This window comes from Vulpes lagopus, chromosome 3 (assembly GCF_018345385.1).
Source record: "Vulpes lagopus strain Blue_001 chromosome 3, ASM1834538v1, whole genome shotgun sequence".
Classification (NCBI taxonomy): domain Eukaryota; kingdom Metazoa; phylum Chordata; class Mammalia; order Carnivora; family Canidae; genus Vulpes; species Vulpes lagopus.
In genome coordinates, this window is record NC_054826.1 from 67,097,266 (window position 1) to 67,124,321 (window position 27,056).

A 27,056-nucleotide genomic window follows, 5' to 3' on the forward strand; every position below is an offset into this window, starting at 1 on the left:
GAACTGGCGCCCGAAGGCATCCCATGAAGTTCCCCACCCCCACCTTCACATTTCCCAGAGTACCCCTGATCTGGCTAATTCGGCTCTCTTCCCTTGAGAACCTGGAGCCCCACTCAGTCCTACTGCCCCCGGGATCTGTGCGGCGCGTTCGGGTCTACACGTCCGCCCTCCCGAGCCGCGTCCCTCCGGCAGCCGCACACAAAGCGGATCCACCCTGCGCACGAGAGCGCGCGGTCCGCTTCTCCGCGCGGGCAGCTCCCGGGCGCGGCGGGAGGCCCGGCGCGCTGATTGGCTGCGCGCGGCCCCGGCCCGGTGCCGGCGCGGCGATTGGCCGAGCGGCCCCGCGCGCCCCGCCCCGCCCCGCCCCGCCCCGCCCCGCCCCGCCCGGGCGCGCGGCTGTTGCATGGGGCGCCGCCGGCGGCGGAGGGAGCGCGAGTGCGCTGCGCAGCGCGCTGGGAGGCATTGTCGCTGTAAGTGGAGCCGCAAGCGGCCAGCATCGGGGCCCACGCTGCGCGCCCCGCAAAGTAGCCGCAGGCTGAGGCCGAGCGCTGGAGGGCCGGGGGCGCGGGGATGGCAGCGCCCCCGGTCCTGCAGCGGCCCCTCCCCTCCCCCAGGTCACCGGGTGGAAAGGGCAGCGGTGAGTCAGCCGCGGCTTCCGCAGCGCCCCGGGGCCCGGCGCCCGGGGCCGCGCCGGCTCCTGCTCGCGTCCACTGCCGCTGGACCCGGCCGGCCCGCGGGGTGGGCGCGGCGGCGGCAGGGAGTGGGGAGCCCGGGGACGCGGGCCGGGCCTCCGCCTCCGCCTCCGCCCCCGCGGGAGGTGCCGCCGAGGCAGCGCCGTCCGGGCTCGCTCCCGCCCCGGGAGCACGTGCCCCGGCCCTCCGCGCTGCCCGCGTTCGCCCCTCTCCCCGCTTTATTGCCCCCAGTCCCCGCCTGCCGCGCGAGCGGAGGCCCGGCGGCGCGGAGCCATTGGCTGCGGGCTCGGGGGTGGGGTAGACGCGGGAGGCGGGCCCCTTGCGCGCGGCGCGGAGACCCTGGCCCGGCCCGCCCCCGCCCCGCCCCGCCGCGCCTTCCCGGGAGGCGCTGCCGGGCGCCTGGAGCGGAGGGAGCGGGGCGCGCGGCGCTGCGAACCCCAAGGCCCAAAACCCAGGCGCCAGCCCGTCCGCTCGCGCCCCAGCGGCTGCCCTCCCTGGGGTGAAAAAGTGGGTCAGCTCTGCCCAGGTCTCGAGGGCTTTCGGGGCTACTTGGATACCATCCAGCTTCCGCCGCTCCCCTTCCCCACCTGCTCCCCCGACCTGGCCTGGCCTGAAGGACCCGCGGGAGCCAGCGGTCGGGGAGCTTGCACACATGGCTCGGCAGGCTCGAGTTGCCCTTCGGAGCGGCTGCCAGGCTCTAAAGTTCCCAAGTGACCACACCAGTAACTAAATATAGGAGCAGCTGGTGTGGACGGGGTGTCGCAGCAGCTCCTTTGCACAGATCTCGAGGCTCCAGATAAGGTGGACAGGAGCTCCAGCAGGGGGCTGCAGTCAGGGTTTAGGCAGAAATCACCCCAACTCCAGCCTCGTTTCCGGATGAAACTAGGTTATAGATCCAGAAGGGCCTATCGCCAGCTCCCACAAAGGAAGGCAGCTTTTCTGGCATTCAGCTGATGATATCCTAACTTACTGTCTGTACCGGTCACCCATGCATTTTGTGGGAAGTGCTTAACATTTGCAAAGACCCTGCTCAAAAGTTCTATATCATTTACTTGTCAGAACAACTCAACAAGGTAGGTGGTATTTCCATTTTACAGAGGGCGCTGCTCACAAACACCTGGATAACTTTCCAAACTGGCCTTAGGCTGCTGCCCTCCGAAAACTTTCCCTAGCTACCTGCAGAGAAACAGAGGACAGAGTTAGGGGAGTGCCTACGGCCCCCTCCCCCAGTAACCTGGGGACAGATTGGCTACCTGCCTGCCTCTTTCTCTCATCTCTTTGGGTCCCTCTGCTCAGATATGTCATCTCTCTCCCTTTATAGAGAGGGAATACACGCTCCTTCCAGTTGGCATCACAGCCCTACTAGCATCTAGCTCATTCTTTGTCTTGTCACTAAGTTTCTCCTGGTTGGGGGAACCTCATTCTGGCTCATGCCCCATCTCTGTAACTCTGCTCCCCTGGGTGGCCCTTCTAGAAGGTGCCCAGGAGATGTTTGTTGGATTTAAACATTTCCTGAGGCTATGATGTCCACTCTGAGGAAAGGGGAGTTGGGGATGTATAGAGAGGGATGTGTTGCTGGGGCAGCAGCAGTGTGAATATGGCTTTGGATCCTGTGCTGAAGGATCTCTAGGATTTGGAGCACTTGCTTTGAAATTAGCTAAGGCTTCCCTGCAGTCCCTTGGGGGACATTCTCTGACTTTCTTCTGCTATGGACTCTGCCTGTGGGTTTGGCCAGATGCCTCAAGGAGCCCAACACTTGCGTCTGTGGTGTTACCCTGGGGCCCTGTAGGTGGCTTCTGGTACCAGGAGGGCTCTTTCAGGGACCCAATCCAGACTCCTGTCATCCTGTTTGTTCTTCCCTCAGTCTGGCGCCCCCTTACCCCATCTTGGGCCTTCTACCCCATGCGGCCCTGCCATGCTCCTCTCTCACAGCCCTGACTGTGCCAGAGTGACCAGCCTTTGTTGTCTGACCTCAGAGAGGGACAGCCAGCTGGACTGTAGGAAGGAATTCTCCCTTGGGAGGGAAGGAGTAGTGTTAGGTGAAGTGAGGTGGTGTCCTGGCCAATTAGTGAGGGTGGCGATTTTAGGCAGAAGGTAGTTCTTGGGGGTCTAGGGACCATCTGTGAGGTACCCAGAGCATCCTCTGGGATTTAAGTCCTAGTCTGGCTGTCAGATTGCTCCTGTTCCTGCTCTGATGTCCATTCTCTGACCCACACCGTAGAGTGTCTTTGCTTGCCACCAGGGGTGAGATTTTTAATTTGATTAGTTATCATCAGTGGGCTCTATCCCTACGATCCTCCTGCCCTGCTCCCCCCACCCCCCAACCTGGTGACAGCTAGTAGAATTGTAAGCATAGTGCCTGGCTGAAAGTCATCAGCCCAGACAGTCCCACTCAGGGTTATTAAAACAGACCCTGGGCAGCTTGGAGATCTATCTCTTTCCCTTGTGCAGGGAGGACAGGATTGCCTCAGTGATGTTTCCTAAAAAGCTGTCCATTGGAATCACAAGTCAGAGCTTTTTCCTGTGTTTCTGTCCTCTTCATTCTTATATGCCCTATGCCTAGTAGCTGCTCAGTACATGTTTGTTGTTATTGATAAGTAATGGAGATAGGGCAAGGAAGGAGCATGGTGTAGTAGGAAGAAGACTAGGCTAGGAGTTAGGAGACCCAGGGTTTTGTTTCCCATCTAAGCTCATTTATCTCCCTTCTTGGGGTTCAGTTTTCCCATTCACAGGGATAAGCCACCAAGATCCCAGCAACATTGCTGTGCCCTAGACTTTGGGGATGGTCCTAAGAACAGCATGGTGGAGGTATTGGGTTTAGTTTGCCATAATCATCACTATTCCCTACTTTCTTACCCTGGCCTACCTCATACAAGTTGTCTACTTAACACCATTAGGCATTTGACTATATGACCCTTCTCATTTAAACAGTATCTTAGATTTATTATGAGAGTCCACATTGACGTGTATTTAGATTTGAAACCCAAATGATGGCTGTTGATCATCATCACCATTGCGGTATCCTAACTAGGCATTTATATTCAGCTTATGGTGTAAAGTGCTGGGAGAAAGCACAGTATAGATCCGCTCCCTGTGCCAAGCTGCCCACAGGCCAATTAGGGAGACAAGTATATTTATTTTAAAAAGCTCATAAACAACCCAAGTGGCTTGTACTAAGTCTGTAATTGGTGCTGAAACTCAGAGGGAGGATAAAACACTGAGAGATGAGGCAATCAGGGAAGACTTTCTGGAGATGGCAAAGGAAATCCTAGTCATTCCTTAAAGATGAGTACATGTTCCACTGAGTGATTTGTTTGAAGTCACATGGGTATGAAACTGGGTTCTACCAAAAAAAAAAAAAAGAAAGAAACTGGGTTCAGGGGCCAGTGTCCTGTCTGCATGTGTACCGTTTTATCCTCCTTTTTTTCTTTTTTTTTTTTAATATTTTATTTATTTATTCATGAGAAAGAATGAGAGGCAGAGGAAGAAGCAGGCTCCCTGTGGGGAGCCTGATGCAGGACTCAATTCCAGGACCCCAGGATCACACCCTGAGCTGAGGGCAGATGCTCAACTGCTGAGCCACCCGGGTGCCCCCTGTTTTATCCTCGACTAGAATCTGTTGAGACCTACATGTCCTGGGCCCTGGCCTGGAAAGATATAAATATTTTTGTTCAACCCTCATGTGAATTCAGTGAGATGGATATTACTAGACCTCCACTCAGATGAAGAGACTACAGCTCAGAGTAGTTAAAAAGCTTTCCCAGGCTCCTGAACTAGCAAATGGCAGAGTTGGGCACTAGGCTTCTCTTCAAAAACCCAGTCTGTTTCCACCGCACTGAGTGTCTCAAATTTTCAGTGTCAGCCTACATGGGGCACCCACATATTCACCGCTAACATGCTCAGCACATGGGTGGGCTTGACTAGCCGGGGCAGCCTTGTCTGCCCCACCTGTGTCGTTGAGCACGTTTGGACTTCTACGTGGTATCTATTAGCAGCACCGAGTACTACCCTCACCCCCTTCTTTCTGTCCTCCCGTTCTTTGGCCTCTGACCCTCAGAATGAGCGCATTAGAGCTCCCTGAGCCATTTTTGAAGCTGGGATTGGGATCCAGAGGCAAAAAAGAGTCCTGACCTTGGCCCCAAGTTCATTCTGTCCCTGGGGTGCTGCGGCCTTGTGGGCGACTCTCGTAAAGAGGTGATGGCTGGATATGGAGCTGGGCTGTTAACATTGTTGCCAGTGACTCACTTTGACCTTGGCCAGGTCATCTAGTCCCTCTCTGTGCCTCAGTTTCCTTCTCTGTAATAAACAGGGAGTTGGAGACATTTCTAGAGTCCCTCATGTCTTTAACACCAAATAACTTTGATTGTGTTCCTCACCTGTCTTGAAGCCTTTTCTCCCCCAGGGATCCAATTTCCCTTCTCTCCTTTCCTTGCCCTGCCCCCGCCCCCTTCTCCCTCTGGGTCTGGCAGATAAACTCTGCACCAGGCTGATCGTCAGGTCTGCGGCCTAAAACTAATCAACCTGTAGCCTTCCCTCCATGTTGACAGGTAGGAAGGGAATTCTTAGAGACCCCACACCCCTATCCCACCCCTTGCCTGTGAGCTCTGACCTGGCAGGCTGGCTGGATTTGTCTCTGTGCCCCCACTTCCCAGCACACAGAAGGTGCCTGGCAGAGGTGGGTGAGATGAACCGGGGCTGGAGGACTTGTCCGTGTATGTATGGACAGGGCAGCCGCCCAGAGGCTGTAGGATGGAGGGACACGCATCTCCCCCCTGCGGTTGGCTGTTCTCTGCCTCTTCCCCGCTGCTCCACCTGTTAAGTGAGTCACAGGCGGCACACACCTGGCCGCTGTTTGAAGTGCTTGTCCTGAGTCTGGTGAAGTCACGAGTGGATCACCCAGGAAAGTGGTTAGGCTGGGCTGCCCCGACCCTCTGATGGGCAGATTGGCTGCTCCAAAGGCCAAGCTGTACGTGGCCTGGTCTCTGGGCCTCTTGGGAGAAAGTGAGTGGCTTGGGGCTCTCCCTGCAGGCTTCCTGCAGCCTGGGTCCCTGGGGAGGACAGATTCAGGGGCATTTCTCTGGCTGGCGGGTGGGCGCTTCATGGCCCTGTGTCTTCCCCAGGCACAGGCCCCCTTGTGAGCAGCAGACCAGCCTGGTGGCTGGCAGCAGGACCCCCTCGCCTGCATGCTGAAGAAGATGGGTGAGGCCGTGGCCAGAGTTGCAAGGAAGGTCAACGAGACCGTGGAGAGCGGCTCTGATACCCTGGGTGAGTAAGGGCAGGGCGCCCCTTAGGCAGCATGTGATATCAGTGTCGATGTGGATTGAAAGAGAAGAGTAGAGTGTCGGTGTGTCCCCTCCACACCAGGAGAAGTGTTTTATGGAGTTTTATCGCACTTGTGCTTGGTTTTCGCCTAAGAAAATAGGCGAAACCAAAATAGGCCACGTAAGACCTATTTCTTATTATGGGTCACAATCAGAGAGGTTTGAAAAACATTGAGCGAGGGCTTCCATCTGCTGGGAGCCTGTCTGCACTGCCACTGACTCTGAGTGTGTGTGCCCTCGGTCCAGGTGACAAAAGCTGGCACTGCCAAGTAGCCCCAGGTACCAGGCCCTGTGTAGGTGCCTCGTGAGTGTTGTCATATTGAATCTTCAGCGTGGCCTCGTGATGGAGGAGACCCACCAAGCATGACTAACCTTGATCTTCAGATGAGGCGATGGAGGGTCAGAGGCAAAGTGGGCTTTTTCCAGGTCACCCAGCCTGGAGGCCCCTTTTCACTACATTGCTTTCCTTGAATTGCATCCCGTATGTTTTTTGCTTTGACTTGGTCGTAGCATTTTAGCCCATACAGCTATGCCAAGCCTTCAAGCATCTGAGCAAACCATCCTATTTAATTGAATTCAACAGATACTTATTGACCATTCACATGTGCAAGGATTGCGTGTGTACGTGTGTCTCACCCGCTGGAATGTGTGTACCCCCTTAGAACCATTAGCATGTTGTGGGAACCCAGAGTGAGGGGAGCACCATCTCACCTTGGGGATGATTGCGTAGATAGGGTGGGATTTGAATGGGGCCTTTGGCACACAGAGAGGAATTCCACAGGGGGGTAGGGATGTGTGTGTGTGCCCGTGTGCATTTGTGTCTGTCTCTCCAAGGAGCATTTCCATGGAGCTTATTGCCTGACCAAAGATCCAGAGACTGGGAAGATAGAGTATCTCTGTGAACGGCTATTGGTCAGGTGTGTCTGGGGCTGCTGGGCAGGGGGGGGTGGCCCAGAAAGTGGAGGGGCACTCAGCCTTCAAGATGAGCTTGGTCACCACCTCTTTCAGGAAGCCCTCAGCTCTACACCATTCACCCCTCGCTCCTTTCCTTCTCTATGTAACATTCACTCGGTGTCCCTAGAAGGCAGGGACTTTTGCCCCCCACCCCACCCCAAGAGCTGTGTTAGGTACTTTGTAAGCACATAGCATTTGGTGAACTGGGTGGGCTAAAGCGAGAGAAGCATCTTCCTCTGCCAGCAGACAAACTTGAAGGTTGTCTTTGGTTTTGGAGGGAAGTTTCTGGGGGATGCCTTCAGCTGGTGAGCGAATGGTCATGGACCCTCAGGAAAAGAACTGGAATCTTGTGCTGGTACTGATGTTTTCATGCTTAGCCCAGTGTTCAGAGCTCTCTACCACTCATATGGCCTGGATTCGAATCCCCACTCTGCACTAGGCCACTATCTCAGCAGGTAGCTTAACTTCTAACTGAACCTGGGTTCTCTGTGTCTGTAATGGGGATGGTAACTGTGCCTATCTCATCAAGGTGGTTCAGAGAATGGGGGTGTCTGTAAGGCACTGGTCTTCCCAGTTCAGTGAATGGCAGCTGTTACTGTCTCACCTCCAGGGGCTGGGGGTGGCACCGAAGTCCTGCTCTGCCACAAACATACCCCCTCCAGGGTCAGCTGGCCACCTGGCTGGATCTCTTCATGTTGTTTTCAAATGGGGAGCTCAGTGCAAATCAACAAGTCTCTGCAGGGTATAACATACCCTTGCCTTAAAATGTTGCAGGGAGGAAGACACATGTGCAGCACAGCTCATCCACATGTCTCATGGGGGCAAGGATGGAGGAGCAACATTTTTACCTCCTGGGGCTGGTGTTGCTAGATAAAGGACTCTAGGAGGCAGTAGTGAGGAGGCTGGGGCCCCAGGAAGCTGCGCAGTTGCCACTGTGACATGGAGAAGGGGATGGGGGAATGGGGGATGGCACGCAGCAGGTAGGGAACCTGGAAAGCTGCATGGAGTCTAGACTTAAATGTCTGTGGACCGGAGATTAGAGTTCTCTCCAGGCCAGGTGGGGAATTTCTGGAACTGAAGCAGGGCTGCCCTGCTGCTGGGGTGCAGTGTGTAAGGGGTCTAAGGTGGGGTGTGCTGTGACCAGTTCCTTTGTTGTGCCCAGGGCTGTGCCCACTGAAGAACCCAAAGGCAGGCCTCTGTCATCCTGCCTGGCCACTGCTGTACTAGGATTGGAACCCTGGCTGTCCGGCACCAGGGCCCAGGCAGGCCCTTTCCACATCACGCACGCTGTCCTGGGGTGGGGGCACGGATGGTTGCCAAGCCCCAGGGTTGTGAGCACTGCAAAGCTTTAGCCAGCTTTGGAGAGGAATTCATCCTTTTAGTCCTGGATGTCTTGATTAGAGCTCGAAACTTTCACAGGGAGGTCTTTAAAGTTAGAGCACATTGATGGGGGCCTACCTACCTCTTCAGTGCCCAGTGAAGAAGCAAAATGCCAGACCATGCCACTACGGGCACCTGTAGTCCTGACCCTTTGGCAAGTGGAGTTTACTGAGCTTATGCAATCTGAGGGGTCTGGGAGTCTGAGTTGTCTGTACTGAGCATCTGGTGTGTGCAAGGTGCTGGGGGGCTCCCTTGGGCTATGTGCAATAGAGTTCTGGATGTGAGACCAGCCTACCACTGTGGGATACAGAGCAGTGAGTGACACAAGGTTTCCATGCTGAGCCATGTGGGATACACTGCAGGTGGTCGGAGTTCAGAGGTAGGAAATGTTACGGGTATTAAAGGCATTCTGGAGGAGGTGGGAATTGAAATGGGTCTTGAAAGATGGGCGAAGTAACCCACTATGATTCTCATGTAAAACAGCAAGCAATCTGAAGCAGCCTAAAAAAACCAGGACCAGAAAATTGCTTAAATAGGTTTTGTTAGAGCTGTACAATGCAATTTATGTAGCTATTAAAAGTGGCGCATAAAATTTCATTACATGCTTGAATGAAGACTGGCAGCTTGTTCTATATAACATGAATTGGAAAAAAAGTAAAGATCCCAAACTGTATAGGCAGCACGATGCCAGTTAAACATGTGTCTATAGGGGAACTAATTGAAACAAAATAAAACAAGATACAAATGGATGTTAGAAAATACCATTGTGCACTTTCTGAATGTCCTGTGATAAACATATTACTCTTTTAAGTAGAGAAGTCTAGGGACGCCTGGGTGGCTCAGTGTTTGGGTGCCTGCCTTTGGCTCGGGTCATGATCCCAGAGTCCTGGGATCAAGTCCCGCATCGGGCTCCATGTGGGGAACCTGCTTCTCCCTCTGCCTGTGTCTCTGCCTCTTTCTGTGTGTGTCTCTCTCATGAATAAATAAAATCTTAAAAAAATAAAATAAAATAAAATAAAATAAGTAGAGAAGTCTAGATTTTGGAGAAAGGACCACCTGCCGCTATAGGAGGTGGAAATAACTCTTGCCAACAGCAGAGGAGAGTTTTGGGGCTACCTCCTTCTCAGCCCTGGGGTGTGGGCCAGGCTTCTCTGGCTTCTCCCCATCTGCTGGCTTCCCCTCCCTGCCTACCTGGGTGCAGGCCCAGGGTGCAGCTCTAGGATGGCTGCTCAGAAGACTCAGGCGTCTTGCCGCAGGGCGGAAGATCCAGACTGGGCTGGGAGAGCTCAGTTACAGGCTCTCACCTTACTTAGGTAAGCATCACGCGCACTCCCCCAGGTGCTTGCGGGTGCCCTCTGGAGCCAGGCTTGCTCCTCCTGCAACCTGAGCTGTGACTCCCAAAGCCCTGGTCTTCCCACACCAGGCCTCTTCATCCCCCCTGGCCCCTGGTCTGCCCCTCAGCCCGAGCTGAAGCCACTTTCCCCAGCCCCTCACCCCTCCTCAGCCTTTTTGAATGAGCTTGCACAGAGTTGGGAACTCTGCACCATCCTCAGGCTTTCCTCACCCTCCTCTCCTTGTGTCCCCAAATTAGTTCTTTATCTTTGTAAAGATCTCAGACCCATCTGGGCTTCCTGGGTCCTCAGATCCCTGGGGCCCTCTGTCTGACCTTACCGTTCCTCCTGGCCAGTGGATCGGCAGGCCAGGCCGTCCTGCACCCCACTCCTCTCCAGGGGAGAGACTCCCAGGCCTTTGCGGATGACTTGTAAAAACTGATCATGATTGCTGAGGAGCAGGACTTGGAAAGGTCTGGGAGAGTGTGGCTGGCTGGGACAAAGTCTGGCAAAGCTGGTGGGAAGGAGCACCCAGTAAGAGCTACAGAGGAAGGATCCAGCATTTCCCAGGGCCTGCTGCATGCTGAGCACAGATGTTTGAGTCCTCTTTTCATTCTTTCTGTGGTCTTTTGTACTTCCTGCCAGAGGATTCCTGTCTGTGTTCATTTCAAGTAAATTCTGAATCAATAGCTCTAGGCACATTGCCTTCCCCCCTTCCCTTGGGTTTCTTTTGCCTCGAATTTCTCTTGGGGCTTCCATCCTGTGCATTCGTCGCTCTAGTGTATTTCCTTTATCATCATCTCTCCAGTACATTCTAGATCCATCTGCCATTTCACTGTTTGCTTCTCCATTTGTGTTCAATCTGCTCCTGAACCCATTGTTGAGTTTTAAGGCTACATACTTTAGTTAGTTAGTTAGTTAGTTTTCAAAAGTTCTGGGGGATCAAAAAGAAAAAAAAAAGTTCTGGGGGATCAGAACTCAGCCAATGAAGTGATTGACGCTTGATCTTAGCTCAGGTCTTGAACTCAGAGTTGTGAATTCAAGCCCCATGTTGGGATCCATGCTAGGTGTGGAGCCTACTTTTAAAAAAAGTTCTGTTTTAGTTCTTTTAAGAAATCTGACTTTATATACTCTGATTTCTCTTTAGATCTGATAAATCTTTTACCTTTTACTAAAAAAAAAAAATCCTATTTTAGGGAATAATATCTTGTTCCTTTCTTATGTGTTTAAATCTGCTTGTAATTTCTTTAATCGTTTTTTTTTTTTTTAATCTTTTGTACTACCTCTATCACAGGGCGTTCTCAGCAGCCCACGTCTGCTGTTCCTCTTGACTCTAGCTCACAGTGGGTTGTTCTGGGTGAATTTGATGTCATTTTAAGCCCTATGCCTGGTAGAGCCTCGTCTGTGTGACCCTGGGTCAAGGGGCTATCCTCCAGAAGGGCTGTGGTTGCTTCCAGCAGATACCTGCCTGCAACCAGGTTAGACACCTGTTTTATTAGAAACACTCTTTCTGGGACGCCTGGGTGGCTCAGTGGTTGAGCGCCTGCTTTTGGCCCAGAGCATGATCCCCGAGTCCTGGGATCGAGTCCCACATCGCGCTCCTTGCAGGGAGCCTGCTTCTCCCTCTGCCTATGTCTGCCTCTGTGTGTGTGTGTGTGTGTGTGTGTGTGTGTGTGTCATAAATAAATAAATAAAATCTTAAAAAAAAAAAAAAAACAACTCAGCCCTAGGGGCTTCTGGGCCTTAGGGGAAAGGACTCTTCAAACCCTACCCCTGTCGTGAGGGTGGTGGTTTCAGAACCTGTGATTTCAGAACCTTACAGGGAACTTGTTTTCTTTTTTAATTCAGCACCCAGGCAGACAAAGCAGCACTCCAATTATGAAGAAGCGCGTCTTATCCCTAGTGCGCTCTTCCTCTGAAGGTAGTCCTTCAGAACTCCAGCTCCACGGGGTCTCAGCTTCAGCATCCCTCAGTCAGGCCCAGCACTGCATTCCTCACCCTTCTAGACCATTCAGCCCGGGCCCCCGATAACCCGGATTCACAGCAGACGTGGTGGGCCGAGCGTCTGTAGCTGCCTGTCGCCGTATCTTGGCGCTCCTCTCTACTTTGGACGCCTGCAGCTCGCTCTCATTAAATGCCAGGCGGTGTTGTCAGCACTTGGCTGGTGTTGCCTCATTGAATCCTCGCAGTGACTGTGTGACAGGGGTGATCTTAATCCCCCCATTTCACAGATGAAAAAACCAAGGCACAGAGCTTTCTTAATCCAGAGTTTCTAAGTGTTTGGTGGCACTAGGGCGTTCAGCTTGTCTCCTCTGCCGTGTTGCTTTTGAAGTAGAGTCCCTGTTTTCTAGAAGCTGGAGCTAAGGCTGAGGATGTGACACAGGTATCGAGAGGTGGAGCCAGTTCCGTCCCAGCGCCGGGTGGCCTTTCCCACTGAGGGCCAGGGGAGGAGATGAGAACTTGGAGCCCCTGCTCCCCCTCATGCTTGCCTCTCTGCTCGTGCCGTGTCAGAACCACAGTCGGCTCTACCCTGTTCCTTGACAAGGAGGAGAATTACCAGAGGCTGATACCTGCCTGGTCAAGATGTCTCAGGTGGTGGTGAGAACAGCCGCCGTGAGCTGCTTCTGATTACAGACAGATTCATGGAGCCCATTCTAGGGCTTTAAAGGTGAAATCCCAGCATGGGCATGGTGGTCTGCATTTGAACATGAACTTGTATGATTCTTCGCTGTCTTGAATAAACTACTGGCTTATGATTTACAGTCTGGAACTTCCTTCTCCTGGTGGGTTCTGGGGAGCTGGGTAGGGAAGGGTGTTGTCTGGGCAGGTCTCTGTGTGTTTATATGCGTCTGTGTGAGAGAGAGAGACAGAGACAGAGAGAGACAGAATGAATGTGAACGTGGGTGTGATCCATCCTCAGTGAACTGAGCAGCTGGGCCAGGAGCTGTGAGATAGTCAGGTGGGCAGACCAGAGCTAGTGAGAGAAGAGATGCATCTCCCCTTTGCAACTTACCCTCTCTCCCAGGCTTATCCCCACTTTGCTGGGGTGACTGCTTGTCTCCTCCAACTCTCACCAGCAGATGGTGCCCTGTCACTACGTGACAGGCAGCTGAGACCGGGTCTTGACCACACTGTTGCTAGGCAGGCATGAATGCCCACGTCCCACGTCCTCACCTCCTGTATTCACATTCCTAGCTGACTCCCATGGCAATCTGACTTTGTAGCCCCTTTCTTGAGCAAGGGTATTCAGGAAGCTCAGTATTCAAGAAGCACGTAATGTATCTATATATACTCACTAAATCAGAGTAATATCTTCCCTTGGGCCAGACACGGTCCCTTTTCAAGAAGTAACTACATTGAGCCCCTCCTTTGTATACCTCACTTAGAGGAAGTGCCCCAGGAGTGCCCAGTCTGGAGGGGGAGGCAGACAGACACGGACTCTCTCAGGCACATGTCAGGGAGGGGAGCAACCAGGGGCTGTGGTGGAAGCAGTTTTTCTTGGTCCTAGGCAGGGGCCTGCATGCAGTTCCTGGCCCTGAGCCCAGGAGGCTGGTGCTGGTGGCAATGACGGGTATGCCATTGCTCGGATGTATCCTGGCCTGGGAAGTCCTGAGGGTCAGCCAGGCTCAGGTCAGCTCTGAATGTGCAGAAGAGGGAGTGGGTCCTCACAGGGCAGCCCTCAGGCCGCCCAGGGCCACCTGTTCACCATGAGGGCTGGAAGCCTCTGATATGCTGTCCTTAGCTTCCTGCCTTTCAATTGGGAAGGCAGGCTGCTGTAGCTATAAACATTTGATTTAAAAAAAAAAAAAAAAAAAGAGGCAGCCTGGGTGGCTCAGCGGTTTGGCACCACCGATCCTGGAGACCCAGGATCAAGTCCTGCGTCAGGCTCCCTGCATGGAGCCCGCTTCTCCCTCTGCCTGTGTCTCTGCTTTTCTCTCTCTCTGTGTGTCTCTCATGAATAAATAAAAAAACAAACAAAGTGATGCCAAGGTGGCTCAGCAGTTGAGAGTCTGCCTTCGGCTCAGGGTGTGATCCCCAGATGGGGATCGCATCGGGCTCCCTGCATGGAGCCTGCTTCTCCTTCTGCCTATGTCTCTGCCTCTCTCTGTTTGTGTCTCTCATGAATAAATCAATAAAATCTTTTAAAAAGAAAAACAATAACTTGGTAGGTATTACATGCACCCAAGAATACAAAGCATGAGACTCAGAGGATAAATAGTGGGAAGCCAGGCTTCCTCCTGCCCTGTCCTCTGTGCCCTGGCCCCTTGTCCCTGGCATAGTGTCTTGTGGAAGCAGAGGGTTAGTTATAAGGCCCTGTTGGGGCTAGACTGGCAAGCTCTGGAATTGCTAGGGGTGAAGATAGCTGGTGTCCTGAAGTTTTTCCAGGACTCTTTCTAGCAGTGGTGGGAGAGGACGCCAAAGCCCAACAGATATGGCCCAGGTCTCTCTACTGGGATTCCCTGAATCCCCTCCTGGAGCTTTGAGAGCTCCATTGACCACGAGTCCCACCTGCCCCTCCTGGAGCCCCGATGTGGACTTTAGACTTCTGGGTGGGAGATGGGGGGAGGTGGAGGTGGGAGTCAGTGCTGGGCGACTTCCAGCATGGCCAACCTGTATCTTGGGTTCCTGGTCACTGCAATGCTGCCCCATGTAGCAGTGTTCAGAAGGCATCTGCCAAGTGGATGGACAGGTACCCTCAGACCACTTAAGGCATTAGCCGTCCCCCCTCGTTCTTCTGTCTGCAGGAAGGAAATTGCTCAGCTGTGAGAACTGGCCCAACCCTGAGTGGTCTCCAGGGAGGTCCTGTGGGAGGCAGAGAGCCCTGCACAGCGAGGAGGCCATTAGCTGGGTGTCAAATACTTGCAGGATGGAAAATGAACCACATGGATGAGTCTGCCTTTACTGTCTTGGGTTCTACATATCTCAGGCATTGTTTGAGTGCCCGTGCTGAGGGCGTGGCACGGAAAAGGGGGTACTGCAGCCGAGCCCCTGAGGATAGAGCAGGTTTGAGGGTGTGGGTGAGGCATGAGGGGAAGGCTGTTCTAGGAGAGGGTGTCTCTGTGGGCAAAGGCATGGCTGTATGCAGGCAGGCTCCTGTGGGGGTGACCCAGAGAGGAAGGAAGGCTCTAAGGCCCTCAAGTGTCACCTGCAGTAGTGCCTATAGCAAAGTCCTGTTGTCAATGCAAAATGAACAAACCTCTTAAAATCTCTCTTTAAAAAAAAAATATTTATTTATTTATTTATTTATTTATTCATTCATTCATTCATGGGAGACACACACACAGAGAGAGAGGGAGAAGTAGGCTCCGTGCAGGGAGCCTGACGTGGGACTTGATCCCGGGACTCCAGGATCACGCCCTGGGCGGAAGGCTGAGCCACCCGGGCTGCCCCTCTTAAAATCTCTAAAAGCAAGGAAGAGAGTTTTATTAGAGCCCAGGTTAGGACAGCTGCCCAGGAAGCACGGCCTTTGCAGGGAAGAAAGTGCTCCAGAGAATGAGTGGTTTTTATTATAGGGTTATATAATTTTTACATCTTGCAAAATCTCAAAAGATTGGAGGTTTACATATAGTCACAAGTTTTGAAGGAACGCAGGGAGGAGGAGTACTGATCGCTATCTCCAGGTCGGGATGGTTTTTCTTGAAGCTGCTCAGTCACAAAGCAAATGTACAGTGTACGCGTGGCAGGCTGTCAGCCCAGCTTTTGAACAAAGTCAGAACACAGTCATGTTGACTTAGAAATAAAAAATGGATTCCTTTGTATATCAGGCCTTTAGAGTTTTTCTCTCATCACTTTGTATCCAGGTTTTAGGTTCTAAAGACAGGTTCTAAAGACAGAAAATCACCTAGAGTCAGGGGCACCTGAGTGGCTCTGTTGGTTAGGTACCTGCCTTCAGCTCAGGTCATGATCTCAGGGTCCTGGGATCAAGCCCTGCATCAGGCTCTCTGCTCCCTGCTTGTGCTCTCTCTCTCTCTCTCTCTTTTTCTCTCTGTCTCTTTCTCTCAAATAAATAAAAATATTAAAAAAAAAAAACCTTGAGTCAAAATGACCCATGAATTATAATGAGCTCACACTTAATTTACAACCCGCTATGTGCTAAACTGTCCCAACTGCTTTTTTTTTTCAAGATTGATTTCTTTATCCATGAGAGACAGAGAGAGGCAGAGACATAGAGGGAGAAGCAGGCTCCACGCAGAGAGCCCAATGTGGGACTCGATCCCAGATCCCAGGATCATGCCCTGAGCCAAAGGCAGACAGACGCCCAACTGCTGAGCCACCTGGGTGTCTCCCAGCTGTTTTATATATGTCTCATTCCATCCTCACTGCAACCCTGTGATCTGTTCATCATTTAGCCTTGTGAGGGAGCTGCTGTTAACTCTCAACTTTCAGAAGAGGGAACCGGCTTAGAAAGGCTAAGCCACTTGCTTCTCCAAGGGAGGGGATTCGAATCCATCACTCTAGCTGCACAGTCCGTGTTCTTACTGCTGGGTTAGCCAACAGCATGGGATAGTCCGCTTTGATGGCTGGCAATCAGGGGAAGTCACTGACTGTGGACAGCAGATCCATGTAGGGAAAGACATCCCATCAGATGCTAGTCACGCTCAGCATCTGAGGCCAGTGAGTTCATTGGGACCTGAGTATCTCTGCCATGCTTAATCTAGCAGTTTATTTCCTTCTTTCTTTTTTTTTTAAAGATTTTATTTATTTATTCATCAGAGAGAGAGAGAGAGAGAGGCAGGCAGAGACACAGGCAGAGGAAGAAACAGACTCCCTGTGGGGAGTCTGATGTGGGACTCGATACCAGTACCCCGGGATCACACCCTGAGCCAAAGGCAGATGCTCAACCACTGAGCTCCCTAGTCGCCCCAATTTGGCAGTTTCTGAGCAGGGAGTGACATGATCCAGGTGATATTTAGGAGGATCACCACTAGGCAGAGGATGGATATAAGCACAGCGGGAGGGGAAACCAGGGGAGAGGCATCTTCTGTGGACCAGGCCTGTGCTGGTGTGGCTTTGTCCTGAGTAGGGCCCAGGGTCCAGGGGAGACAGGCGAAGAAAGCTGTGTGTGGGGGTGGGCAGCTGATTGCTTGCAGGAGCATGCAGTCTGAAGCCTAGTGATGCCATAACAGAAAGAGGGAAATCTGGGCCGTTTGGGGTAGATAAATGGATTATGATGAGTTGGGGTCCTTAGGGGACATGTCCCTGAAGAAGTGCATGGCATGGACACTGGAAATATTAGCACAGCCAGAGAGAAGTGGAGATTTCTATGGAAGTGCTGCTGCCTGGGAGCAGTGCTGTCTCAGCCCCCACCCTCATTGTGGGGGGCACTGCCCACCCCCAGAGCATATCCTTCACCTCTCCAGCACAGACACCTGGCCACCTGGCTGCCCTCGTGTCACAGGTGCTCAAAGCAGCATTGTTTTGTTTTGTTTTGTTTTTTGAAGGTGAAGAGAAATACTGAAATCACTTGGATAATTATGCAGCCTCAAAAGATACATGTTGGCAGATGCTTGAAAATGTTCTGTCTCGGAGAGAGAACCACACAGAGCCTGTTGTGGTATCCAGGGCTGGTGTTGCTCAAGTAGGAAAGTGTTAGCCTTGGGAAGGTGATTTAGTGAGACTGGGGAGTTTATGAAAATCAAATATTTCCAGAAACACCTCCGTGCCTCTGGCTGCCGAGACGGTGGGCACTGGGGGCAGAGTACACAATGGAGGGGGCCTGGCTGTGGGGCTCCAGCAAACCCCACGCCGAGAAGGTGGTGACTGAGTGAAACGAGTGGTCTCTGCCTTCCGCTGCAGGCTAGGAAATGTGGTTCATTCAGAGAGACAAGTGCAGCAGAAGGTCATTATCTTTGAAGATGAGGCTGGATTCAATAGACTTGTCATTGGCGCCTGCCTCGTCTTGGTGGACTGTTTTGCTAAGGTGCCTATTTTTCTCATGTACCAATTTATCCCCAGGATTTCTTAGTCTGTCAAGTTCATTTCAGCAGACCTTTACTCGCTGTGTGCTGTGTCAGGCTCTGGAAGGCTCTGCGGAGGATAGGAAGGTGTGGGAAGGAGGAGGGAGCTGACTACTGAGCCCTGCCTGGGGTCCCTTTACACTGTGTGCGTGCTGGCGCTTGTGTTTCTGCCTGGGTTACCCTTGTCTAGATCTTTGCATGCCCTGCTCCTTCCTACTCTTGTCTCAGCTAAGTGCCACTTCTTCCAAGAAGCACTCCCTGACCACCCTAGTAAGGGTTGCCCCTGCGTCCGTCTCAGTCATCTGGTCTACCATCACATGGTCTTGAGAGTAGTACCGCCGCTTGACATTCCCTTAGGTATTCGTCTGTACTTAACTACTCTTCTCCCTGCACTATGGTGTAAGCTCCTTGAGGTCAGGGACTCTGTCTTGCTCACCACCATCTGCCCGGCCAGTGCTAGCATGGAGCAAGGGCTCAAGAGACTTTGTCAAGTGAATGACTGCATCTGATCTTCTCAACAGCCCTGGATGGGTGGTGTCTTCACATCACTCATAGAAGGGGAAACTGAGGCTCTGTGAGCATCCATGGTTTGCCAGGATTTTCACAGCCAGCAAATCTTGTGTTGGACTTCGCACTTGAGTCTGTCTGGCTCCCATGCCCCCTGTAACCTGCCACTCGCCTCAGTGGGACCGATCCCCAGGGGAGCTCTCCGCCCAGCCAGGGAGGGTGAGACAAAGACACGCATACAGGGTGAGCACCCTGACAGAGGGGGCAGATGCGTTAAGGGACCTGGAGGGCAGAAGACATGAGCAAAGACTTCTTGGAAAGGCAGCCTTCAGGGGATCCCTGGGTGGCTCAGTGGTTTGGCTCCTGCCTTTGGCCCAGGGCGCGATCCTGGAGTCCCGGGATCGAGTCCCACATCAGGCTCCCAGCATGGAGCCTGCTTCTCCCTCCTCCTGTGTCTCTGCCTCTCTCTCTCTCTCTCTCTCTCTCATAAATAAATAAATAAATAAATAAATAAATAAATAAATAAATAAATACATCTTTAAAAAAAAAAAAGGAAAGGCAGCCTTCAGAGGCGTCCTAATATGGTGCTGATGAGGGATGTTTTTGAGGCTAAGGGAATAGCGCCAGCAAAAATACAGAGGTGGGAAAGTAAAGGGAGTTTGCAGGGAGCACTGAGCAGTCTGGCTTGGCCAGGGTGGGGAGGGGCACCCAGACTCCTCGTTGGAAATGCAGGGCTGCAGAGGATGGGCTCCGCTCATGTGATGTGAGGCATCCTGGAGGTTCTCCAAGGAGCCAAGGGTATTGGGGGGCAGAGGGTGAGAATGGAAGGGTGGAGGCAGGGTGCAGAGCCAGGGAAAAGGATTCCTTAGTAAAGGACCAGCCACAGTCATTGTCAAGGTGGATTCCAGGATTATAAAGCTGGTTTCAGGTAACAAGCCCACATTAGTTGGCGGGGGGGCACCTGGGTGGCTTAGTCTGTTAAATGCCTGCCTTTGGCTCAGGTCATGATCCTGGGGTCCTGGAATCGAGCCCCACGTCAGGCTCCTTGCTCTGCAGGAAGCCTGCTTCTCCCTCTCCCTCTGCCTGCCGCTCACACTACTTGTGCTTCCTCTCTGTCAAATAAATAAATGAAATCTTGAAAAAAAAAAGATCTCACTAGTTGGAATCTTCACATCTTGGCCATAGAAGGCTTGATTCTTGCTGCGAACTCAAACCTTAGACAGATATTAGCTTATTGTTTTCCTCATTCCCAAAAGGGCCTATGTGCCCCCGTTTTACAAAGGGGGAATCCCAAGACAAAGCTTCTCAGTGGTGCAGAGTATAGTTAAGTTCAGAAGTGTTTGGCTAGCTGAGTGCCAGGCCTGAGGGGTCTTCAGCAGGATGCACATGTCTCCTGTCAAGTTCACCACTCATGCATCCCAGACACAAGTCTGTAGATCTTTAGCAGCTGGGAGAGGATGATCCAGGACAAGTAGTAAGGCAGGTGTCCTGGAGTTGGTCACCCTTCCTGGGGGGAGTTGGGACTGTCCAGCCAGAGGATTTGTGGGGGCTGAGGGGTGTTCTGGACTGTGGGAATGGCATGGACCCAGTCCAGGTGGTGAGTGAGCTCAACAACTGGCAGGTGGACGAGACAGGGTGTGCAGGCTGATGGCCCAGCACTGGTGTTTGACTAAGTCAGATGCTGAGAGCAGATGCTCTCTAGAGGTGTTTGCTGCTGTTCCCTGGTCCCTTCATTGAGCTGTGACCTCAGGAAGCCCAGTTACTGCTCAGAGAATGAATTCCTTACAGGCCTGGATTCCTCACTGTTTCAAACCCTGATCGATTCTTGGAGGAGAAAAGGTGAAAATTTAGTCAGGGATTAAGCTTGCAGCTCTGTGGTGCCCAGGGCCCTGCCTTTGTTGTAAGCGTGCCCTCCCCGCTGTCAGCCGCAGCCCGCTCACCGTCTGCCCTGCTCAGAGGTGGGCTCCAGGCGAGCTGAGTTGTCTGCAATCTCATCACCCCCAGAGATGTCCACATGTGCATACACGTGGGCTCCTGCTCTGTGGCCAGCGCCTCAGCCACGGCAAGCATAGGTGAGACTCAAGGCTTCTCCTGGGCCCAACAAGTCAGGCCAAGGAGATTTACTCTGGAACATGCATTGGCCCCTACTATGGATGAGGCATTGCACTGGGCACTACAGATGTTGGGGATGATGAGGGGTGTATAGACACTATTCTTGCCAGCAAGAAACAAGTGTTTGCCTCCCTTTGACCACGCGTAGGTAACGTTCACAAGTTTTTGCCACATCACAGGGCCAGCTGTACTCATTCATCAATGGAATAACATGGTCGACCCTAAAGTCGGGCTACCCTGATTTGAAGCCTGGCTCTGCCGCTTGTTGCTTGGGTGACTGGACAAGTTACTTGATCTCTCTGATCAAGTTAAGTTCTGATCTGAGTTAGGTTTCCATTTTCTCATGTCTAAAAGGTCCTCACTTTCTGGAATTGGAAGGATGAAAATTGTGTTATATTTAGAAGGGTGGCCAGCATATACTCAGTGCTATAAAAGTATTGCAATTATTGTTACTTAACGTTTTTCTTGAAATGAAATGCACTTAAGTAAAATTTAAAATGACTTTATATCATTACTATAAATGGAAAATCAATAACTGGTAGCCATAAAAGTAAATGTGAAAAAAAAAAAGTAAATATGAAAACAAAGCACCATTGGGAGGCGCCTCGTGGCTCAGCCAGTTAAGGGTCTGCCTTTGGCTCAGGTTGTGATTCCAGGGTCCTGGGATTGGGCCCCACGTCGGGTTCCCTGCTCAATGGGGAGTCTGCTTTTCCCTCTCCTCCCTTCTCATGCTCTCTTCTCGTTCTCTCCGTCTCTCTCGCTGATCTCTAATAAAATAAATAAATCTTTAAAAAAAGAAAGAAAACAAAGCACCATCAGGAAATCTTAGGTATATATGTTGGGCTTAAATCTCCTCCCCCCTTAGAAAGAGGGTAGAGCAAAGATGAGAGAGGTGATGGCCAGGTCCGGACGGGACCAGGTCCGGATGGGAGTTTGAAATAGGCGTTTTTCACCATGTGGCACGTTGCCACTTGTATAGTGATTACCATCCATGTCCTGCTTCTCAAAGTGTGGTCAACATTAGCATCACCAGGAAGCTCATTAGAAGGACAGATTCCCAGGTCCCATCCCAGACCTGCTGAATCAGAACCTGCATTCTAACAATACCTTGGGGTGACTCATGGGTACATCATGTTTTGGGAAGTCTGGTCCATAGTCACCAGTGTGTGTGTTCCACACTTGAAGAGAGATGGGCCAAGTTCATTTTTTGTATTTTACACATGAGGAGCCTAAGGTTCAAGAGTGACCTGCCCATGAGTTAAGGGCAACAGCATTTCAGAATCCAGGTCTCCAGACTCACTGTGCAGGGCAGCATCCTCAGAGGAAGTCAGGCTCCACCCCATCTTTACTTACTGTGTGACCTCGAACAAATTTTTAACCTCTCTGAGCCTTAGTTTTCTTATCTGCAAAAGGATACAGATAATATAATGCCCTTCCTCAGAGGATGTACTCAGGATTATCTAGGGAAGATGCTCCATCGCTGTGCTTATCTTTGTAGAAGACCTCAGGGCCTGTCTTGTCTTCTCTGGGTCTGGCTCAGCCTGTGGCCTCCTCCTGGACCAGTGTTGGTTGCCTCTGAGGTGTTGGTGGCCACACTGTCGGCATCTTTATGGCTGCTACGTCTATTCCTTTTTGTCCCAATATGTTAGCAATGAGTCATCTATCAAATTAAAATAATTTAATATCTCAAATGGGAACTATGTGTCATTTGGTTGAATTCTGCGTGGGATTTATTTACTTTTGATTTTAATTAAATAGGTTTTTGTTGAATAGCTCGCTTGCTAGGAGGACATGAAGATTGTTTTGGCACGTCCCAGACCCTACAATACCATGCACACTTGTCTCCTTGCTGTGAGGCTCTTAAAGTGGGTGAGTGCCAGGGGTCGTCTTCCTCCTTCAGCCAGCCACGGAGCTGGAGCTCATCCTTGTAATAAATTCTCACCTAGAAACAATGTCTACATCCCCGAAGCAGCACCTCCTCTTCCCTGAGTGACACCGTCTGCCACCTCTTGCACGGAGCTCCTCGAGGACAGTTTATTTCATGCTCAGAACAATTAATTGGATCGTCTTATTCCCATTTTCTTTTAAATTAAGGACTAATTCATATCTGTAAAATTCTCCATTTTAAAGTGCAGTGTTCTGTGGTTTTTCACCATATCCACAGGGTTGTGTAGCCATTACCACAATCCATCTAAGAACATTTTCGGGTACCTTGGTGGCCCAGGCAATTAAGCATCTGCCTTTGGCTCAGGTCATGATCCCAGGGTTCTGGGATCGAGCCCGGTGTCAGTTCTCTCTCTCCCTCTGCCTACACCCCCCCCCCCCCGCCCCCGCTATGCTCATGCTCACTTCTGCACTCTATCTCAAATAATTAAGTCTTAAAAAAAAAAAATTCATCATCCCCAAAAGAAACACTGTACCGTTTAAGCAGTCATTCCCTCTTTTTCCCATCTCTCCCAGCCCCTGGCAGTCTCCTTTCTGTCTCTACAGATTTGCATATTCTAGACATCTTATATCATGGAATTATATACTATGTGGTCTTTGTGACTGACTTCTTTCAGGTTCATCCATGTTGTATCAGTACTTCCTGTCTTTTCACGACCACATAGTGTTCCATTGTATGGAGATAGCACATTTTGTTTGTCCCTCCACTGATAGGCATTTGAGCTATTTCTACTTTCTGGCTATTGTGAATAGTGCTGCTATGAACGTGCACCTGTAGGTTTTTACATGAATTCTTGTTCTCATTTTATCAAAGGGGAAACCAAGGCTGGGATCAAGTAACTTGCTTCAGATCACATAGCAGGAAGGCCCTGGCACAAGGAAAGGCTCAGTTTGGATCCTGAGGAAGAACAAGCTCGCAGGCCCCACTGCAGCCACCTCTTCCTTTTTAGGCCTCTAGCTCTCATGTGATTAGAGCATGTTCTGACCTTTAGGTGTGATGGCCACTGGCTGGGGGACCAGAGTTCGGCTTTGTTCTCTGAGGCAGACACCCTGCAGTCGTGTCATTTCCCAGAGAGGCTGGGACTCCTGCAGTAGTCAGTGAGGAAGCACGTCTGGATTCATGTGCGTGTGGGATCTATCACGGGATTTCGGCTCGGTTCTGCGGTTAGCTCCTCTGAGCTTGATCCTGATGGGTTTGTAGCCCATCCCTTTGTCCCCATCAAGATGATCTCCACTGGCCCAGCACTGCACTTGAGGGAAGACATTCTCATGGGTAGGTAGCTGGATGGTAAGGATGTCACTCTCTTGAAATCGAGGTTATTAGTAAGAAACAATGAGTGCTTGTTATAAAAATATTAGACAATACAGAGATCCATAAAGTAGGAGGTGAAAGAAACAACTCTCCCAGACCCACAGCCACATTCAAGTTAAATGGTCTCCCCACATTCCCAGAAGGCACCCTACCCATTTCCCCCTTCTCAAATGCCTTTCTCCTCTTCCCTAACTACTGGCCGGGCCCCAGTATAAATGCCATCGTGGTGGAACTTTCTGGACTTCTGCGGTCCTTGGTGAGCTCCTCCTCCTGTGACCTTTTCTCTCCAGGTGGCATGACACCTGGACCAACTAGGGAACTCTGCTCTAGAGATGGGAATTTGAACACCAGCAAAATCCCTGAAAAGACCTGGAAGCAGTCGTCTGTGGGGAAGGAGATTTGTGAAGAGGAAGTAGTGCCAGGCCGCCTTTTTGTCTTCAGTCTTCTAGAGCTAGTTAGCTCAGTAAACACTGTGCACAAGTAACTCTGCTAAAATCCTGGCGAATTGTGCACAGTGGTGCATTGGTGCTAGTCCTTGATGACTGGTGTGTTTTGCTTGCTCTGGGTATCCCGCACCTCCCAGCTTTGGAGACCAGGTGGCATTTCAGAGATGGGCAGCCAAGTCAGAGAGGCCCGGCTATCTATGGGGTTGCCTCTTGTTCCAGGGTGCCATACCTGGAGGTGCTGGGAATTTGATCTTCTGGAAGGGGTGCAGGCACCAGCCTAAGTTTTCATTTTCACGTTCCAGAAAAATCTCTTTTCTCTCCATCAGCCTCCTGAATGGGAGCCCCATGCCTCACAGGACTTCTGTTCCAAAGCCCTCACACAATCCCACAGGATAGGGGAGCTGGGTTTGGGTCACAGCTCTTCTATTTACACTCTGTGCCTAGGTTCCATGGTGGTAAAATGGGGACGAACATAATAATACCTATTTCATGGATTGTCAAATTAGACAAATTGTGTCAGGTGCATGGATACATATGGTACAGAGGAAGGACCACGTAAGGGTAAAAAGCTATTAATATTTTTTGTTTTTAGGACTGTCTTCTGACCATGGTAAGAAGAGTGAGCATAGCATAGTGTAGACTGTCACAGAAAGATCATGAGCTGTGGAGTTGGGTTACTCTGGGTTCTAATCCCAGCTCTATAGTCGTGAGCATGGGTAGCCAACTTCAAGAAGCTTCTGATCTCCCCATGATAGTCTGCATTCTAGCATGTTCTGAGGCAGACAGCTTAGAAGCATTTGACTGCAACTTGCAGCCTCTCCTCTTTGATGGGAGCATTGGCCAAAGAGCCTTTGTCTAGAAAATCATGGATTCACAGAATGTCCAGCCTGGTTGAGACACCCCAAATCCCCATGGTTCCAGCCCTCATTTTACAGAAGAGGAGAGACCAGGTCCTGAGACCCCATGGCTGTTAGAACAGGGGCCAGGATGAGAACGGGGATCTCCAGAGCCTCACCCACTGCTGCTTCCACATCGAGGGTCGCCTGTGCCCCTTCCAGAGCCGGAAACACAAACCAGGCCAGTGAGAAGAATGAAAGACAGTGGCTCTGTTTTGAAATAGCCTTGTCTGAGGGGAAACAAGAGGTGGGCAAGGCAAACCTAAGCCCCCTGCACAGGCCCGGACCAGCCAGCCCTTAGTAAATGTGCGTTACTGTCATTACTGCCACCATTATTGTCCTCAAAGCCAAGTAGCCACAGCTGATGGCAGGCCCTGTGCCAGTGACTTTCGAACACGGCTGCACACCAGAGGTAGAGGGCTTGTTAAAACACAGATGGGTGGGACCTGCTCCCAGAGCTTCTGATTCTACAGGTCTGGGTGGGGCCTGACAATGTGCATTTTTAGCAAGTTCTGGGGTGTTACTGATGCCATGCTGTAGGTCCAGGGTTCTCACTTTGAGAACCACTGTGTGAGCCTGGCCCTTACTACTGAGCATGGTCCTGGGACCTGCCTGGGAGAAATGCAGAATCTCAGGCCCCACCCCAGAAGCCTTGCCTAGCAGGATCCCCAGCCATCTGTGTGCATGGTGTGGTTTGAGAAGCAATAGTACAGTGCAGAGTTCCCCACTGTGGCTTCAGAGTAGAATCACCCAGAGAGCTTTGGAACCCCCTGATTCCCAAGCTCCAGCTCCCACTAATTAAGTCAGAGTCTCTGGGAGTAAGACTCGACAATCAAGAGTCTGTAAAGCTCCCCAGGTGATTCCAGTGTGGCCAAGTCTGAAAACCACCAGCTAGAGTCCACAGTGGCAGTCAGGAGGCATCTCAGGGACCAGAAGTTCCAGAGAGGATTCCCAGAGAGGAAATGCCAGAAGGACCTGGCATTTGACTGAGATGCAAACCAGAGCAGTAAGGGCCACAGCCGCCTGCCTGAGGTTCCACGGCGGTGACACATCCCAAGCTCCTGATGCCAGATAATTCTTTTACCAGCTCTTTCAATTCTAAGTCTCTTTAGTCTCTAATAGCTCCGTGGCAGCTGCTATTAATAGACCAGTGTCCCCGGGAATCCATCACACCTTGGGAGATTGGTCTGCTCGTTGGAAAACAGTCTCCTGTTGTATTGCAGAGCAGATGTCTGTGCTGAGTGAGTTGTCCATTTTAGGCAGGCAGTGTGCATAGTGATCATTGGCATGCACTGAAGGCCAGCTCTGCCACTTAGTAACCAAGGCCGGTGGCTTCGTGCCTCGGATTCTTCCTCTAACAACGGGGACAGTGATAATAGTACTCATCCATGGAGCTGTGGGGAGGACTAAGGGTTAATGGGACCATGCCAAGATCAGTGACTTGCACACGGGGGAGCCCTTCATAAATGTTAATTATTATTTCATTAACGGGGTGACCTTGGATAAGTCACGTGATCTTGTGCAGTCCAGTCCTTTAACTTCTCTGTGACTCAGATTCCTCCTTTGTTAAGTGAGGCAAGCAGAGAACTGACCTTACGGGGTGGTTGTGAAGAATAGGGGAAATTGTAAGTCTGAGGCCCCAAACACAGTTTCCTGCACACGGCTGGCATCTGTGGATAGTGGCTGCGGCTCTGTGTTGTAGACTGAAAGCCTGAATGACAGTAAGTTCTGGCTGAGGCAGGATCTGAGTTGAGCCAGTCCTGGCTCCCTAGAGGGAGCATCTAAAACCATGGGGCTTCAAGGTTCCTGGGATGTTTTTGTCCAGAGAAAACCTTATAATGTCCCTCATCCTCATTGATGTAAGAGATTGCCATGCCAGGGCAGATATACTATGTGTGATCCAAGAGGGCAGAGTAGCAGTTATCACATAGTTCATGAAAGAAGTCTCTAACAGTTAAAACCATTCTATAGAAGGGAGGGTGAGCTCCCCATCACCAGAGGTACTCGAGAACTTTATGCCCTCTGGTGGAGATATTAAGAGAATTTCGGGTCTGAGATTAGAGGCTACATTACTTAGTATTTCCCAAGTTCGCTTATTGCTAAGAATCACCTGAGAATATTTGTTAAAAACATTCCAGTGGTCATGGCAGACACTGAAGCAGAATTTCAGGGGTAAGGGATCTAGGATTTGCCTCTTCACATG

The 27,056-nt window shown here is 51.4% G+C and overlaps 1 protein-coding gene across 1 annotated transcript in view; it reads left to right on the forward strand.

Moving 5' to 3' along the window:
• Nucleotides 1-381: 381 nt before the first annotated feature.
• Nucleotides 382-27,056, forward strand: part of LRRC20 (leucine rich repeat containing 20) — an 83,704-nt gene continuing 57,029 nt past the window's right edge. Inside the window, exons 1-2 of the mRNA XM_041749853.1 lie at nucleotides 382-470; nucleotides 5,813-5,957. Coding sequence (XP_041605787.1) covers nucleotides 5,876-5,957 — 82 coding nt within the window. The 5' untranslated portion in view covers nucleotides 382-470; nucleotides 5,813-5,875. The remainder of the gene's footprint in view (nucleotides 471-5,812; nucleotides 5,958-27,056) is intronic.